Here is a 19822-nt window from a genome sequence, read left to right as displayed (position 1 = left end):
TCAGGTCTTCATGCATAAAAGTCCACAGAATGTGGCAGAGTACTTGGTGTTTGAAGGGAAGGCACTGATATGCAATCAAGTCATTATGCACCGGCTGACCCAGACTGAGTGACTTAGCACTCACTTTTGATTTTTGTGTGACTTGAATAAAAATATGTTACCTTAAGTTTAATGACAGAATTAAGCTATTTGTGGGAACTGTGGTTATGTATTTTTAAACTAGGGAGGCCTGATACGACTGACTAGTGCGATCAGATCGGACCAAAGATGCACCTGCCTCACCAGCCTGACCTCACTCAGGTCAGCACAGGAGCAAGCACGTTGCAATGCCTCCATCTAGGCACTGGGCCTTTTTTCAGCAAGCTCTCAAGTGTACTCTTGTGTGTTTATGCCAGTGCTGATTTTCAAGTTTGTAAGCACTGCAAGTTTTGATAAGGACTTTAGGTGAACAAATGTATTCTAATGAAATATTATATTTTCTATGTACTAATTGAATAAGGCAATCAAATAATATTCAGAATTGAGGAAGGAACTTAGTTCAGAATTTTGCTTCATATTAGTGCATTTGTTTCATTAGACTTTGACCCCCGTACCTTTAATAACAGAGACAAATCAATTCCTTTCCTTTTTCCCTAGCATATAAATGGCATAATGTGTTGACTTTTTTTTTCCCTAGCATATTGCCATAAGTTCAGGAGAGGTTAGTTTTGATTCCTTTTAATGAAAGGCAATGAAAAATATTATATGCCATACAGTAATATTAAAAGCAAATATAGATGTAATGGGATTAAATAACCACCAGGACTGCATTTGTAGTAAGGAAGTGTTGTGGTTTTCTCTTATATTCAGTTTTAGCTGTTGCTTCCTGAGCCACGTGGTATCACAGTACCCTTTCCTGGGTCAAATCTGTGCTGAAATACAAAATGAGAAATTCATCTGACATTACCATCCTAGTTCAATGATGAGAGCGAGGGACCCTGGTGCAGCAAAATTTGAAAATTTTGGAAGCACGTGAACAGCCTGATTGACCTAAGATGTGCAGAGTTAAACAGGCTTCGGAATGAAGCCTCTGGGGATAGGTGTCTTCATACAAATTGCACAAGGCTCCAAATGGGTGGGGGCAGGAGGCCCCTCTGCTCAATGTTAGTGCTTTGCTGTATTCCATCTTTGTCCTTACTAACATTATTTCTCCAATGCCTTACAGGTTTTTCTTTACTTTTGTGTAATGTCTGAACCTTTTACTCTGAGAACACCTCACTGAAGGATCATGTTAAAGAATGATCAAAAAATAACTCATCAATCTGTGTGGATGTGGCAGGCACTGTAACACTATGTTAACGTGTTACAGGTACAAGTTGAAGAAGAAAATGCTGAAAAGCTGACAGCATGTTAAAGATGATTTGTTTATACAAGTGCTAAAGTTATGTTTGATATGTTAATGCAACCTCATTTTCTAGTAAAGGCCAAACACTATTAAGTGGTTATTTGCATTGATTTTTCTATCTTCTGAAATACTTGATTCAAGGTAAACCATCTTTACTCCTTTTGTATAGCTGGAGCTGAGGCTGTCTTTTAAGTCGCTTTCTGGGTGGGCCTCATGGACTTTCCTCAGTGATATTTTCCTGGTCCATTTCTTGACCTCTCTATCAGTGTCCCGTTTAGCAGATGCTCCTTTTTCAGTTTGTCTGGATTTTCCCTTCGGTGTTCCAACACTCCCACCTGGGGAGTCACTGAAAGGGGTCAGCACCCACTGCAGCTTGCACCAGCGCCTCTCACAAACACCCTCATTCTGCTGAATCATGTTTACCTGATGCTTATTAAAAAAGACTCAACAGTAGCCTAATCATTTAAATTTTAAGATAGGTGGGAAGGATATGTTTACTTGCTCTCTATCCTTGCTTTCCTGGCTGAATCTCTTCTTATGCTTTTGGTATGTTACCTGTTTTGCTTTTCATTTTGTGTCTTAGCTGCTTGTGATATATCCTATGGGTACAGAGGTATTTGTTTCAAAAGACTGTGTGTATTTAGAAGAGTTGCATGGTGGAAATGCAGTTCAAGAGAAGATTGAGGCCCTGTTGCTGGGAATGGATGATGTTGTACTGACAACTGTACAGCTGGGCAGTGGTGGTTGCTCAAGGAACACTTGGCTTAATGAGGTTCATTGTCTGTCAAGTACATTATCACCTGATTCAGGCTAGCTGAGGTAGGAGACTTTTTAGGGGAAATACCTTCAGAGAGGAGAAAAAATGTGTTTGAAAGAAGAGAGGAAGCCTTTGTCAAGATTGATTTTGGGGATGGGTTTTTTTGTACCTTCAGTTGTCTAAATTGCCTCTCCGGCTACAGAACTGTGAATGCACGCAGTAGACCACACAGTGAAGTTAATTCTTAGTAAGTTGTTTGTGCGATACCTTTATAAAATTATGTTACCATTTCTGAGGCTTTAATATCCTTTACTCAGCAAAGTCAGTGTTCTGATCAAAACATTTTCTCATTGATGTGTCCACACTGCTCCCATATTCCTTGATGTACTCAAAGTATCTCTGGTACAGAAGCAGTTTTCTCGATTAACAGCCCATGTTTCAGAACGTGTTGAACTCATGGGAATTTGCTTTTAGGGGCACAGTTAAACCTCAGATCCAATGTTTAGGTAACCTGTGTTGCACAAAATATATTGTCTGTTTGAAGTTTTTCCAAGTGTGAATTTTTGCAAGTTTGAGATAACAGAATTTAGACATAGTATCTCAAATTAAACACTTCCTTTAGCTTTCAGCTTTCTTAAAAGGATACATCCAACATTTCCTTTTTGTCAGTACCAAGTTGGATGATGTCTTCTCTTCACTGTGCTCCAAAAAGTATTTTTATATATGTTTTTAGAAGGAAATTCAGTTTCTTACTTGCAGCTGTTGGCATTTTAGAGGCCTGGAGTGAACCAATAAAAACACATGTTCTTTTAAAGAACATCTATTTTTACTGGACCTTGCTAACAACTAGTGACACAGAATTCAAAAAATGTTGGCTCAAATGAATAGAAGGGCTGCATTGTTTTAAATTCTATTTTTAAAAGTTTTCTTTACAGCAAGGTTACACTAAAATTTCACATGCTTCTGCTCTTATGAAAAGGAGTGTTTGCCTTTAGAATGCTGATTTAATCTTTTCAAAGTAGCTCAGGTATCACAGTTGTAAAGTATTAAATTTTATTGAGAAATACACAGTATTGCTATTTAAGACTATTATTATAATGCTTTCACAAAGAGGGTAATTGAAGATTTTATTTCTTAGACAGCCAAGAATAAATCAGAATATATTCTGTTAATGCATTGTTTCCAACATAGTATAACACTTAGGTGCAAAGATCAAATTAGATCACCATTCCTTTCAATGACGTCCCAAATCAAATTCAAGGAGTATACTAGTTGAAAATGCCCCAGAGTTGGTTTGGTTTTTTTTCTTTTGGATATCAACACTCTCAGTAGAAATGAAATGAAAGAGAAATTACAAAATGTTCCCAAGTTTGATGTAAATGTAATCATATCAAGGTTGACTTGATAGGGAGGTTTATCCATTTTATGGTACCTGTGTTGCATCTTTACTGTACTTGTTCTGTGTTCTGCAAGATCCTTGAGTCCCACTGCAGCTCTTTAATTCAGTGTCCTGTATTCACAGGAGTGAATTTGAGAGCAGAATTAGGATTGCATCCATGTTCTCAGTGGTATAACCTGCTTTTGTACATCAAGATCTTTTCTCATGTATTCATGTAGCTAGGTTTTGCTCTTAGAATATTTTCACATGCCTTTTGGAATCAAAAGAACAACAAGATTATAAATTCAGGTTTTAAAGGTAAATTGAGATGTTAGTCTTTTAAATAATATTTACTCTACATAAACTTGTGTTGTTGTCAAATTGTGGATTCCAAAACACTGTTTTGAAGAAGAATGTTGGCAAAGCAGAAAAGTGAGTGTCCTGGTGATCATACATGATGTAATGTGTAGTGCCTGCAGTGGTAGACTGATTTTTTTTTAATGGTGTTTAGATCACATAAACCAAGGAAAAAAATGTTGCTAAAGAAAAAAAAATATATATAATTTCTGTTTAGTTCTTCAGTAGTTTTGGTAGCACCTTCACATCTGCAAACACATAGTTTTCATGCTAAAAATGGAAAAATAGTTACATATCGGATTCTGTGATTTGTAATTTTGTGGCTGGGTGGGTGGGTGATAAACACAGACATTAAATATCTCATGTGAAAATACCTACAATCAAATGTATCTTAATTTATTTTCTGTATTTCCCTATCTATGCAAAAATGTATTTTTTCTTGCAATAAAAATGAAACTACATTAAGGAAGTTTACAACACACATTGAGAGAATGTACTAGTCCAGAAAAATTCAGTGCCTTTAAAATGGGTAGTCCTATTAGAAATAAGCTCAGATTTCTAACAGAAGTAATGAAATATAACAAGAGATATGTGAATGGAATTTTTAATAGTACTTTTGGGCTCCTACAAATGTTTAAAATTTATTAAATTGAGCATTGGATCATTCTGGTTTATATACTATACTGAATACCTGATGAGCAGTATATTTTTAGGTCTTATTTTGTGTTTAAGAATTGTATCTGTTGGCATGCCTTTAAAATTTCTGTCTCAAGATTCTTTAGCATTCGTTATTTTACTTAGACCTCATTTGTACTTTTTTTTAGTTCTGAAGCTTTCTGTCTCACAGTTTTTCTTTTTTTAGAGTTTCCATGAGCCAGGCTTCATTGTCCCGTGTACTGAATTGCTCAGGAATAGGGTGCATATATATGATGGGAAGCTCAGTTCTGTCTTGTCCACAGTCACTAAGACACCACGAGAGACTGACATTTCCTCATCTTTTGAGACAGCAATGCTTACATGGGCATTATAGCACAATTTTTATTCTTTTTTTTTTTTTTTTTGCTAGTGTTTTCAGAAAGTATATAGTAAAATATTTTTAATAAATAAATTCTATTTTGTTCCTAATTGCATTTTGTTCCTTAGCTTTGGGTTTTGGTGATCATGTCTAAACTACTGGCTTGTAATACGTTGTTGTAAAATGCTTCTTCTGGTACTCTGCTTTTCCCTAGTTCTAACAGTTGTTTCCATATGTCTTCTTGGTACTTTGTCTGCTTTGGGTTTTTTTGGGGGGTTTTTTTGGGTTTTTTTTTTTTTGTTTTGTTTTGTTTTTTGGGTTTTTGGGGTTTTTTTTGTTTGGGTTTTTGGTTTGGTTTTTTTTTGTTTGTTTGGTTGGTTTTTTTTCCTTTGGAAAACAGGCTTTTTTTGTAAGGCAAAGAACTGTCTGCAGACAAATAATTGCTCTTTCAAACCAAGGAACTGGGCAAGACCTTTTATAGTCAATGTTAAAAAAAACAAAATATAATTTGGTTTTAACTTGCAGATTTTTAATCATTAAAATAAATGCTCAGCAGACAGCAATAAGTCTACATGTATAGGCACACAGTAGCAAGTGCTAATTTTCTCATTTTTTGTCATTAAGTTAAATGTTTAAATAAAACAATCTTGGACACTTATAGTAACCTATTAGTATGAAAAATACAAAATTTCATCTATATTTTCTAATAAAAGCCTGAATCCTTGATTTGGGTGGAGGGTCTTTCATTTGCTTGCATTTCAATAAGCATTAATTCTTTCCTTTATATCTGCTTGCTTAATACGTAAAAGCCAAAATCCAGCCATATATTGGCATAACTAGGAGCAGAAATTCAACCCAACATTCTGATAAATATCTCCTCTGATACATCGTGGTTTTGGCATACTTTTAGACCAGGAAGAAACTGAATAATGATATACATTTTAAAAACATAGCTTTAGTACTGTCTGGGATTGTAACTTGCTTTTGTCTGATGCTTTTGCTACTGCAGAAATGGTGATGGGGTTATTTACAGTAAGTCTTTTGGCTTGTTGAAAAAAAATATGCCCACACTCCTCTACTTAATGGGATTCTTTCCTCGTTGCAGTGCAAACGGCTGGAGCAGGAGCTTCATCATCTGAAAGAGCAGAACCAGACTTCAGCAAACAACACGAGACATATGACTGCTGAAAACAATCAAGAACGTGCTCTGAAGGTAAATCTCCATTTCTTCTTGCAGGCAAATTAAGGTTGTAAGCCCCTGGTGCCAGCTTTCTGGGCTGCATATATCAGTTGTGTACATTTCAGCAGAAGTGAGCTATGGTGTTTGCCAACAACTGCTTCTTTAAACACAGATACAGCACCCTTCTGTTATGGTTTTATTTTATTTTGCCTATGAAAGCAACAAGAAAAAAATAACATATCCTCCAAATTATTGGGGCTGTAATTAGCACTAAATTCTTGAGATCTGTCTTTGCAATATTGCATTGTATAAGATGAAGAAAACTGCAATTATTTGCCTCGTGGTACCTTTGCAAAACTAATATTTTAAAGCATGGCTGTTTGATCTGCTCCCAGCAGTGTGTGCTATATTAATAACATTGTTGACCGATACTACTAGTGACCACATAGTTGATACTACTATTTGCAAAAGGGTAGCTACTTGGAATTGGGAGGAGGAATAATAAGTCTTGTCAATAAGAATAAAAATGAGCAGAGAGGCGGGAGAGGGTCAGAGAAAGGACAGTGTAAAGTGACAGGTTATTGCTGCTTTGAGAAAGGGAAATTGTAATGTCAGTGGAATTGATAGCTACATAGCCTGCAATCTCACCGCTAGCCAGGATAAGAGACTGTGCCAGGTAAGATGTGCAAGCATTGTGCACACCTCTTCAGCCACTTTATTCTTAAAACTATTTTATCGTTTGTGGAGATACAATACAAATACAGAACTTACTCTGTTTATACTGTGTTGTCATTTTAAAACTGTTTGATTTAGACAGTAAGATCCAAAGGTATCTCACTTACAGATAGATTTTCCTCTGCCTCCTTTTCTCTATTTTTTTTTAATTTATTTAGGAAACATCATTGTACATACAACAACTTGACTAAAGCAAAGTATAAGAATAAAAGTAAATCCTTGTGTAGTTTGTCATTTCTCAGTAAGAAAAACAATAAATATAATAATAATAAATTGAGAGAGGCTGTGTGCCACACAAATGCTGTATATTCCATGGGTTTATAATTGCCATCAAAATCTACAGTGAATATTACAAAATCAGGTGAGCAATACTGAAAGCAGATGAATAGAAATGGAGATCATAAACATTCAGGGCTGTTTCTGACTGCAATAACAGAATTGTTTTAAATCTGGTGTCACTAAAAGTTAGTGCTTGCCAAGCATGCTACTTACTGAACATAGTATTGTTTTTCATTAATTGCATGCTAACTTGTTTTTTCTGTGTCATTGAAAATACTGTGCAGAGAGCCTTTCTGCTAGAAAAAAGTTTTATTTAAGCTACGCTTTTTGCATTTAATATTGTCTGACATAACGCTTACAGAATAATTATATTTTCAGAGCAAGAAGTGATTTGATAGTTCAGAGCGTTACTAGGATTTTATTCTAAGCCTGATATTGCTCTCCCAGCACCTAATCTTTAAAGAATTTCATTTCTGACTGTCACAGGAATTTTTTTATTTTTCAGAGTTAAAGGTTAATTGATCATAGTCTCTTAGAGATGAGAGTCTAGGGAGGAAAAAAGACCACTTTTCAATTTTTTTTAAGTTGAACTTTTTTTAACACTGTAGCTCCATAGAGTTTGTCTCAGTTCAAATTACTGTTGCTTACAGTGAGGACAGGTCCTTTGGAATATTTTCAAAAGGCCAGGTCGTATTCTTGACCTCAAAAACTTTAAAATGCCCCAATGAAATATTGCCAGTGGTAGTTAGCTTTGATATATAGCTCATGAGTGTGCATCCTGACCTCATGTAAATGAAAAGCTTATCACCCACTTTTAGTGTAACCACAGCCTGGAAAACTGATGTCCGGTTGTTTTCCAGGATGGAGGTCATGTCAGTGACTCGCTTAGGAGTGGGTTTGGTCAGGGCTCTGGGGCTGGGGTGCTCCTGCTGCTGTCAGCAGCACAGCTCCCACAGAAAGAAATCGCCAGCCAGAGCCCTGTGGCAGGTCACACACCTCCCCTGTGGAACCCTCCTGTTCTTGGCTGTCACCTCCTGCCTCTTGTGTGCACTCAGTAGCTCTTGCAAGGCTGCGCACAGAGTGCAGGTACAGACCCAAGAATCCTGTCCTGTCCCCTCTCCACTGCAAAGCACCTTCTGGACATTTGTGCATTGTCAGAGAAATAGGACCGGTCCTTTGTCTCTCTGGTGCAGGGTAAATATCAACTCGGCTTCTATTGTCACCATAATCCAAGGAATTACTTTTATTTTAATGACCTCCACGTACAAACTGGGTAACTGTGCTATGTATTATTAACCTGTCCAGCAGAAGGAATCCAGGTATTTCTTCTGAGTCTGTCCAGAACAGTTTGTATCAAGGAAGTTTTTAAAAAAAAAACTGTAATTTTCCCTATTCTCTTACACTTAATTAACATAGAGGCAATCTGTTGATTCACTTTGGCAAAAGATGTATCCTCTGGATGAGGAGTTTGATCTGCTTTAGATTTTCTTAAGGGAGTAATAGAAGTGTAAACATCAGTTGTGGTGCAGGGATATTTGCAATCTTTACTGGATAAAAATAAAGTAATCAGGATCAGCTAGATTAGGGATGGTGTGAAAGTTTGTGATAAAAGATGAGATCATTACCTGTATGGGACCCTGAAATACACTTAAAAACAAAACCCAATAGCTATTGTTTCTTTTTTACTTTTTAAAATCATCTCACAGTAGTGAGTTGCTTGGAAGGAAAAAAACATAAGACCAATCCACAAGCAACCTATTTCAGTCCACTGATGTTAGGATCTATTAGGTAAAATAATCTGCAAGCTTTCAGCTTTATTTTTCAGTATATCAGCTCACAGGGCCATGCCACCCTTCTTTGAGACAGTAGCCATCCATAGTCGGGAATGAGGCAAAGAGGCAGGGAGACACTTTATAACTGTGGGAGATGTGTGGTGGCAGGAATTTGGCTAGGTTCAGGATCTGGAAATCACAAGGATGATATAAGCACTCTTTTGCAGATTTTTGTTTTTTACACATTTATATTCCATGTGACACCTGAGGATATTGTGACAAATAAAACAGAAGGCATGCAGTGCACATTGTAACATGCTATTTCACTTTATAACATCTGCACATCTTGGTAAGATAGCTCTTCTTAACTAACCTCTGCGTACATGTTAGTAGTATGTGATTTAAAATGTCCATATTTAATGTATTTATTGCATAGAAAATTCCTTACCATATTGTGGGCCATTCAGCCCCACAATGCTAAACTGCCACCCCCAATTTTTAGTAATATTCGTATTGGTCATAGGTGGTTGTATTAATTGACCAAAAAGGCCAATTTCAAATCTTCCCTCCAGGCAATGCCCACAGCTGCGCAGAGGTCATGCAGAGAAGCGTGTGGGCCCCTATTTCCATAGTTAAAGTAAAATAATCCTCTTCTTTGTGAAACCATTTTTAAAAATCTCTTATTATATTTCACATTGAATTATAGCTAAATCTTTTAGGGATAATTGCTTCCTAAGGGTCTATACATTTGCGCTCTTAGTACATTTTCATAAAATAAGATCTGAGAGTGCTTTGCAGTTCTAATGTGTCAAGGTCTATATGTGAGATTATTCATTTTTGCTTGGCCTTCATAATTAACATTTGGTCTCTACTGATTCTGATAAATGTATTCCCATAATACACAGAAACAACTGATTCAATTAAACATAGGCAAGTGGAAGAATTGCTGCTTCTTCATTATTTTTCAAATATTCATTCATTTTACTGATGTTAGCTTTGTAGTGTGTAATTTTCAAATTCAGAGTTTTCACTAATACATTTTTTCTAAAGAAAAATAAAAATTTTGCCAGTGTACATGCCTTCTTTACTGAGTTGAAGGAAATAATTCTTGTGAAACCAGTAACTTAATGTGAAATTTTATGAAAAATGTTTAACTGGCTTTGACTGAAATAGAGAGAGGAAACTTTATTTTTTTTCCACAGGCCTTCTCTATTTTGTAATTTCTAATTAGGTACTATATTCTTCTCAAACCAGCTATTAATCTACTTTAAAGATCAGAAAGACATACCAGTTTTATCTTCAAGGCAAAGTTTTGAAAAGAAGAGGACTATTTCATGGTGATATACAAATCAGGTGACCTTTACTGGCTAAATGAGCTTGCGCCATGCAATTATAATGTCATTAGGACTTGTAAGGGTTATTAATTTCCTTCAGGCCGGTTTAAATGTTACATCTTTTGTTATTATTGTTTTTTGGGGTTTTTTTGTAATGTCTGCCTTTCTTTTTAGATGTGATTTTTTTCTAGAATTTATCCTACCTGCTTTCATAGTTTTATTAAGAATATAAAAGAATTAGAGCCAAGAAAATGACCTGAAGGAGCCATTAGAAGTTTGTCTATAGTAGTGTTGTAAAGCAACTGTGCCTGCCATGTCATCTGTTTTCTGCTGACATATAAGAATCAGGTCAAGGGCAGGAGATCTCAATGCATAGCAGTTTGATAGTTGTTCCAGTGATGATGCCTGTGAAGAAGCCACTTTAGAATACTTAAGTATTCCTTGATGCCTTTCATAAATTTTATTAAGTTCTTTTTGATTCCCAGAATTTACCAGATTCTTAAAGTAGAAACCATTTTTCCATACCTACTTGACAACAACAACCACAGAAACAAGTTCAGCTGACTGGTCAACCTGTCATCCATGAAGGGCATCATCACAAGAGATTCTGATGTTATAAGAGCTTAAAAAAATTTTAAAAGCTTTAACATGAAGTATAAAATGTTTGCTACTATTGAAAAGCACATGCTATTCATGCTATTGACCATACGATATTAACTATAGAAAAAAAATCCTTGTTTCAGATAATGTGGCCTTTATTTGCAAAAACTAATTCTAACTGGTTTTAGGTTTGGTGCTTCAGAGCTGAAGTTTCATAAGTTTAATAAGTTTAGAGCTGGTCTATGGCTATAAAGCCTCTGATTTCAACAGAGACACATGCTTTTGAAACAAAATCCACAGAAACTTGTCTGAATCAGTGATGGTTAACCAAGATATTTCAATCTCTTGTAGCCAAATTCCAGTTCAGCATACAATTTTTACATTTTAATAGTTAATAATTTCAATAGTTATTCATTTCAATAGTCTTACATGGGGCAGCGGAGATGATGTTAATTCATTGGACATCTGGAATGTGAGTTTGGGATGTGTCAAGGCTCAGCCACATCCAGAGCACCCCTCTGCCACCTTTAGCTCTTGTGGCTGTTGCGCTGCAGTTACTGCAGTGCTGTGTGACTGATGGAGAACAGCTGCTGGCTTGCCTGTATGTTGTAGCTAACAGATGAATGGCTGTGTTGTCCACTAGTGAGATGGGTGTTACACCTTCCTTCAGCTCCTAGCCACGAAGTAACTAGACACTGCAAAGAGTTTAAAACTTGCTATTGATCCAGTTGTCGGTATAGTGTTATTGTTTGGTATAGATTGCTTTTTTATTTAGATTGGTTTTCAGTTGTTTTTTTTTCAATGAGGCACGTCAGCAATACTCATGCGTTGGACAATCCACCCTTTTCTCACACATTTTGTTATGAATTCCTCTGGCTAGTGTTTCATTGTTCCCTCTGTATCTAAGAAAATAGCAACCTATGAAAGCTCAGCTGAAGAACTCACTCTGTGGAGTTAACCCAAGAGCAATCATGCTTTTCATCCTGGATGAAATGTGCTGCTATCTAGAAAAAAGGACGGCTATCTAGAAAAAAGGACACTTGCAAATGATTTTATAGGTGTGTTTGAAGATAGAATCCCAGCTTCATATTGGAAATGGAAGGGGTGAAGTAGATAGCAGATCTGTCTCTCAGTAAGAGGAGATACGCTATGCCCTTGGATTTACTTATGGTCTCTGTATCTCAGACCATAAGGAACATTTCAGGACCAATGGGAATCGTTAACAGGCTTCTTGGAGGTTATCTCTGGCAAATAATATGTTCTTACAGCTAATCCTGAAAGGTTCTTCACACTATTCTTCCCATAACTTACATGGGGATAAAATACTACAGGATTTGTTGAAGTAAGCAGGAATTTCTAACTTTGTGCAAGAGCTGTTTTAGTAGTTTGGTTTCTTCTCCTAAGAATGATTCCTCTTACTCAGCTTTCATAAGAGTTGTTCAGGATGTAGAAAGCCATAATGAATTCCTTTTTCTCATCAGTACCTACTTTAGCACAGGATCTGCCCTCATTTAAATGCCTGGGCAATATGAGAGAAAAATTTGCTACCCTGTCAATAAAACTTGTTATAAAGGATAGGAGATCACTATTAATTTTTACAGTGGATATTTAATGAAGTTTTAATGATTAAATTGCTTTTAATTGCATAGTGGAGGTGAAAATAAAAGACTAGTAGAATTTGGAGCATGCTGCTGACAACCTGGACATGAATAAGAATGCACAAACATTTTTCTTCCATTGCTCCTTCCTAGACACTTTATCAGACAGGATAGACACAATTGCAATCTTAATTGCACTGAACAGAGCCTTTGCTTTTGCTGCACCCAGAAACACTTAATCACAAGGTCTTAAAGTATGTCACTGAGGTTAGACACAAGTCTGTTCTGCTCTTATCCATACTAGAAGAGTGATTAGTCACTTTATGACTTGGTGTTATTAAATAACACCATACACCTCAGAGGATATCAGTGTGAGCTGTTGCATTGTGCCATATATGAACGCTAAAATGAGGCCACAGAAACTCCTGCAGAAGTCATTCTGTCCATGTTCCACTTCCATAATAATTTTCTGTGTTCATTTACTTACAGTGTCTCCAAAAGCTGTTGCTACAGACTCTGACAGTTAGCCCACCAACTTAACTGTATTTCTAGAGAGGGAGAAAATAACTCATATAATCCTGCAGTGACCAACATTCCCCCTCAAGCCCAGTGGAAAAACTGTGAGCACTGGTTAACTGGTCTTTAAAGTGGTCATTTGAAGTTTCCTTGGACCCAATTGTTCTTTTGAGTCAAATTTCATCATTCAGGGCTGGAGATCCTCAAGGGTTGCCTCAAAGGGTTTCTTTGTCTGCTGTCATATATTTTAGGAGTGTAATGGTTTGCTTATGTGTATCCCTTATAGGCAGGAAGTGATTAATTTAGTGTATGTATTTGATCATGAATCAGAAATCTGATCTACTAGTATCACAATCAGTGATCAGTTTTATTAATTGGTTTTTTTAGCCATCAAGCCTGGCTGATAGGCTTTATTTAGTTATGTGGGTTTTGACAGAAAGTTGTTCACAAATGCAGTAACATTCTTAGTCTTCTCACATCTGGTAGCTAATTTTTTAGCACTGATAGACATTTGTATTCATTGACCAAAAATGTCTTGTGTAGGAAGCTTAAAGTTAGAATAATTGATTACATGTGCCATAAGCAAACAGTACAATATTTTTCCCTGATGGAAAACATGAGAATAAAATTATGAGACATTCGCCCTTCACTGGGAGTGAAGTTGCCCAGAAACACAGACTTCCAGAGTTTGATAAATCTGGTTTATATGTCTACCTGGGAGTTGAAAAGAAATTATGTTTGATAACATTAGTAATTTCATGATTTTCAGCTTCTGATGGCATTAAGTGGTTTTGTGGATAGATGGCAGGGACATTTGTACAGCTCTTGGTTCAATCATTGCTGCAGGCCAGAATTTTGAAAGCATTCAAACCTTGGGTTGTTTTCAAATACCCAAGTTCTTGTCTTCACTTCCTTGGTTGCACTGGCCATGCCACCTTCCTGTGACTTTGAGGCTGTCCTTTCACTGACTGCACCATCTGGCATATCAAGCCCTGTGTATACAGTGCTCTCTGCACAGCAGATACTCAGGATTTCTTGGACTCTGTTCAAATAAAAGAAGACCAAACACTGGTGTTTCTTACATACTGTGATCTCAAGTCTTACAGAATCATTTCAAAGTGAAGTAATATATGGATAGGAGTGAGCAATAGATGTCCAACCCGACAAAAAGTGAATCTGTATAATTAATAATGCTTGTCTAGAGCACTGTACCTCTTTAGGATGCTTCATATTGCTGTAAACAGCTGCCCAAGAATGGCACAGAATGCATGTTGGTAGAATGAACAAGCAATCTTAGCTCAAAGGGTTTGCTCACCTTGTCTGAGGAATGTAAGTCTTTCTTCTCTCCTGCTAACAGATGCTGAACATCTTTTAACCACATCATGTATGTTTACTGAACTTTGATTCAGTTCTAACCATTAAGGAATTCATTACTCATTCACATTTGGTGTTTGATGCCAGCTTTCATGTGTTCCACTAACAATTCCATGCAGGTCTGTTGCTTTTTATTTGACAGCCTTCAAATCTCTCTTGGCATAAGATTACTCCTGACAATCTCGAACATCAACTGTTTGTATATACCACATACAGCCCTCTTTCTCATTGGTGATGATGTGGTCATCCAGACCTTTTGGCCGAGTCTTCTATTTTTTGGCTTCCATTTCATAGGGAGAAGTAGTCTTCCCGTAGGGTCATCCAGTGGTACTGCTTCTGATTACCAAAAGTATTATTTCTGATTAATGCAGCAGGTTCTTGGAATGCAATATTGTGGTTTCAGGTGATCAAATCTGGACTATCATTCTCACCGTCATTTAGACTGCTTTCACTTCTTCATTTCTGGTATGAAAGGAACCATCTCTTTCATGGTTTCTATGACCATGTCAACACGAACTTCTCATCCATGTTTTTTATTTAACCATTCTGTAATTGTTCATATTAATTTAGCATTTTAGAAATATTTAGCGCTTTCACACACCTGTTTTTCCCTACAGCAGAACAGATCCCATTTTGTGTGATGCATTAGACTTTCTGGTAGCTTTTTCCTTACTGAGTTATACTACCACATGGTCTCACAGTTTGAAGGGTGCCACATTTCAATGTTCTGCAACATTTTTAGGATTTTGTCTGAACTCTGTTAAAGGACCTCAAAACTGGAACAGTTTATGGGCCTTGGTCAGATCTTAGATACATGTATTCTAGAAATACGTACTTTGAAATAAAGAGACATTCTGAAGTTGCTGAAGATGAAACAAACTATACAGGCATCCCATAGCCAATTATGAAGCTGTCTGCTACTTGCTCTTTTACTCCTTATCTCCATAGAGGTGACAGCCATGCCTTAAACCTGTGATGAAAAAATGGTGTGTTCTAAAATACACTGAAATTCATCAGTGCCTTGTAAATTAGAATCACAGAGTCTGATACGTAAGCAAAACATACTGTAGAAACCACAATCATGTTAGGAAAGCTGCTTATTCAAAACTGTGTAGATGTGGTACTTAGAGTCATAGTTTAGTGGTGGACTTAGCAGTGTTAATTGTTGCACTTGACCATAGATATTTCTTCCAACCTTTATGATTCTATGATGATTCTCTGATTATAGGGAAAGGTGAGTTCTGATAAAATCAGAAACTCTAACTGTAGTTATAATCTTTGTCACTATCTCCATTGGTATAATTTGTCACCCCAATCCTGGGTTCATGTTTCCCTTCCTTCTGCCCAAGAGAATGCCAACAGTAGTGCCACTATGAACCTTTCTAAGTTCTGAGGAGGTGTCATATTGCTGCACTTCAAACAGTTATTACAAAATTATTTTACTTTCCTACTAGTATGGACCTTCATTTCAGGATTACATGGATCAGGAATTAATGCCATATGTTCATCTAATTCTAAAGCAATCATGAAGCCTAATGTATCAGACTTACTATAAGAAAACTTGGATTCCTTCCTTCATTTGCCACTTTCAGATACTATAAAACATACTTCCAAACTAAATTCAGAGATTCTGAATCTGAATTTACTTTTTACATAAAAAGGTAGCTGCTTTCTGCTACATTTAAAGGTGGCCTTAGCATCACTTTCTATTAATATTATGCCTAATCTGCACTGGCACAGCTTTCAAAATATCAATCAGCATTGTACCATAATACAATTTTTAAAGTACCAAAAATTTTAAAGTACCCAAACAGTTAGCCAAGTTAAGTATTTTTCATTATTGAAGGTATTAAATTATATTAAATGTATTAAATTATGCTCCATTTGAGTTCTGTTATCCATGCATGCAGAAAGAAGTGTCCTAAATCTTAATTTTCAATATTTTTTTCAGTGTCATACCATACACTCTTCATTTTCTATGCTGCACAGGAAAATGATCCTGTTTTGTTTGAACAGCAACTGTAAACAAAATCTTGAGCCTGGATGCATGATGACATGCGAGTTATTTGTCCTTCAATAAAACATATAAAAGGTAGTAACCTAAGCTCTTGTGCAAAAGACAAGCCACAGGGTCATTAAATACCAAAGGTCTTGCTCTGACCCATCCATGACCTCCTTATCTGAAGCACCTCTCAGAATTGATAGAATCTACTTTAGATCTTGGGTACAGGAAACCAAGGATAGGATAAAGGATCAATATAAACATTTCAGAATTTTGGTATTTACTAAAAAGGAATATTTGGCCTTTGTACATTTCAGTGTATCCAAATATCTGTTCAGAATTGGAGGACCTTTTCCTAGCATTCTGTATACAAGAAATCATATGAAATGTGCTTCAGAGTAGAAGGGGGACAGATGCTGAAGGAACACATTGAAACATTAGGTCTTGGTATGGTTTTAAAGCTGCAGACTGGCCTTGATTCAGAAGCCTCAAGGTCCAACATGTTTGCTGTTATTTATAATTTTACTGCAATCTGGAAATCTCTCCGGTTCCCAGGTGAGCAACTTCAGGTTTTAGAGTGAGCTGAATTCAAAAGTGTCTATGTCTGAAAAGTGCAGCCTAATGCCTAAAGCCATCACTTACTCAGAGGAGACAGAAATCATTTTGCCTATCATGTTTAATTCCCATCTATTAATTTAGTTTGGTGGCAAGGCACATTTTTGATGTTAGTGCGTTTGTACTCCTAGATCATTGGGAGGCTTTTGAAAATCCCTTTTTCCCATAAATAAGAGGAAAGTTCTGATTTGACTTCCATGAGTGTGGCCACACAGAGGTGTAATGGGAAAGTGAACTTTGCTGTTCACACACTCAGGTTGCCAGGAGGAAGAGATGTGCTCCTCCTGTGCAGCAGGTGGGCAGTTCTACCTGAGCAATATGCAGTTCTTCAGGAAAATGCTTGAGGACCAGAAACAAAGCATGGATGAGGATTTATTGTAAACTTTTTTTTCCTTCTATGAAAGTCAGCTTAATGAAGTAAAATCATTCTCGTCTGTCTTCAGATGATGTCCACAGCTTTCCTCAGGAGCTTTTGGAGTGGTATCTGGCCTTGGGCTTTTCTCTAGGAGTCATCTTTAGCAAAGTGAGCTCTGTGTTAGGGGTCAAGTACTAAATTTGATAATTTGCTAATTCTGGGTTTCCAGACCTTAACCTTAAAAAGCCCTGTGCAGACAATCTGTTGTATTACCTATTCAGGATTAACACAAACACAGATAGACAAATGGACAACTGGACATATGATTTGACATGCTTTTTTTATTATTTGAAGTCTTGCAATATGTAAAATAAAGTTCTTATCAGAAGAAGTATATCAATGTATTAGGATTTCAACTCAGCATATATTAGGTTTATCTTAATATTTAGAAACACTACATGACTAGCTCTGTCATGTAGCTGAATCAAAATTGTTCATTACCATTGCAGAAAAAAGGAATTGTTCCTTGAAAAAGCTCAAAAAAGGTCTGATTTCGCCTTCCAAATGTGTTTGCAATTAAAACTTTGATTTTTTGTGCCTCCAAAATTCAGTCATCTGTGTTGTTACTTCCAAAATCCAGCGACTCTTAATAAGGTAAATATATCTTACAAAGAAAAAGGAATGGAGGGGTAAAATGAGAAAAGAGCTGTCTTTAAACTTTGAGTAGGAAGGTGAAGTAACCGATGCAATTGTGTAATAGTAAGTAAGTGTATATCACATTACTTGAACATGGTATTAATGTGAACATGGTATTATTTAGTGATTGTATTAAGCTGCTGAGCAGCCAAATTTGCAATTTCAAATTAAACATAAAGACAAAAATGTCATTTTTAGTTAGACTCAATATGTAAAGAAATCTTCAAGAGCTTCATTTTTTGAACTGTGTTGATTGATACTGGATTTTTCATCTCCAGAATTGATTCTCCACTGAAGAACAGATGTCATCTTTCACCGTTTTACTAGACATATTTAGATTCCATACAGTTTCACAAATTCCGCATTTCCTTGTGAAACACAGTCAAGATGATTATTTCAATGCTAGTTTATTTATTAAAGAAATACCTGCTGTGCTGGAGGAGTTATTAAGCTGGTCGTCATGGTATGACTAGCACATAGACTTCATTGTTTACAAATACTTTGACCACACATTTTGAAAATTAGGAGGTTTTGTTTTTAAAAAAATCAATTCCATTTGAGCTATTTTTTATATTAGAAGTAGCATTTGGACCAGGTTTCCAAGCACTGAACTGGTCTTGTGTATATCTGTATATGGGCCAGATTCCATGCACACACACGTCACAATGACTGACTGCTGCAGTGTGCTTCTGCTGACAGTAGTAGTTATTGTTACAGCATCTAAATTTTGAGAAAAAAATTATGCCTTTCTTGCTTTGACCTTGAAGCTTGTTAATTCCATAATGGGACTATGTCTCAAATCTCTGAAGCCTTACGCTATTATACACACATATGGACTAGTAAGAAATAGAGATCAGAGGAAATTCTGTTAAAATTTGTTTCATGAACTAGCTGTCTTACATGATACAACAAGATCTGGTGAGAGTACCTTGATGGTTTGCTAGTTTTTTCACAAGAGCTGAGGCCAGGAGACATTTTAACAAGAACCTATTATCCTTTCTCAGGACAATAGATAAACATATCCCTACAAAAGCTCATTAAGATGATCTCTACCTTAACTATGTTTCTTAATTAATTAATTGGATCTGTAAGCCTTCATCCCATCTTCTGAAAAGATTAAACTATTTGGCACAGGTTTCTAATTTTAAAATGGAACTCTGTTTGCTCCACTTTTCAGTGGTGCTTACTCTCAGTAAATTATTTGAATACATTGCTTGTTGTCAGCTAGATGCATTTCAAAGACCTGAAGATTTCAAACCTTTTCCTGGCACATAGTCTGGAGGAGAGATTTAGTATACCAAGCATTGTTTTTTTCTTCTTTTTTATTATTTTAAAAATTTTAACCACTTAAGAGTATAACATAAAATTGACTGGTTTTAGTTGGTTATCTGTTCCTGTTTTTTACAATTGATCAGCAGTTGTTGGAGGACAGTGGCTGAATGACTGGGAAGCAAGTGCCTGAAACCTGGGAAATGCTGTTGATAACTCCTTCCCTTTGGAATTGCTATGTAACAGTAACAACAAAAACACTCATTTTCCAAACTAGATAAAATAAAATCTGTTTATCTAGCCTGTTAAATCTGGGTGCCAGCTTTCAAGCAGATGATGTTTTAAGCTCTGTAGATGCTAAATCCTGAAACATTTGGTCTATAAACAAAAAGCTGACATCAAATACAGCATCACTGCTACACATAGTAATGGTGTATGTATGCTGCATTCACACAAAATAGGGAGATGATTGCTTTTTTGTATGTTGCTTGGGGTTTTTTTCTTATGTTAGAGTATTAAAACAGATATTAAATTTTATCATTAATGCAGTGCGTGGTCTCTCTTCAAATCCCCTTAATTACAGATTGACTCCAAGGATTACACAGC

The 19822-nt window shown here is 36.3% G+C and overlaps 1 protein-coding gene across 9 annotated transcripts in view; it reads left to right on the top strand.

Annotated features, from left to right (window-relative positions):
- MIPOL1 (mirror-image polydactyly 1) overlaps nt 1-19822 on the top strand; it is a 189200-nt gene that overhangs the window by 84985 nt on the left and 84393 nt on the right. For all 9 annotated transcript variants that reach the window (XM_064423914.1, XM_064423911.1, XM_064423912.1 and 6 more), the window contains one exon: nt 5997-6104. In XM_064423914.1, coding sequence (XP_064279984.1) covers nt 5997-6104 — 108 coding nt within the window. The remainder of the gene's footprint in view (nt 1-5996; nt 6105-19822) is intronic.

This window comes from Passer domesticus, chromosome 6, assembly GCF_036417665.1.
Source record: "Passer domesticus isolate bPasDom1 chromosome 6, bPasDom1.hap1, whole genome shotgun sequence".
In the NCBI taxonomy this organism is placed as follows: domain Eukaryota; kingdom Metazoa; phylum Chordata; class Aves; order Passeriformes; family Passeridae; genus Passer; species Passer domesticus.
The sequence above is the reverse complement of the archived record's forward strand: the minus strand, read 5'-3'. Positions and strand labels throughout refer to the sequence as shown.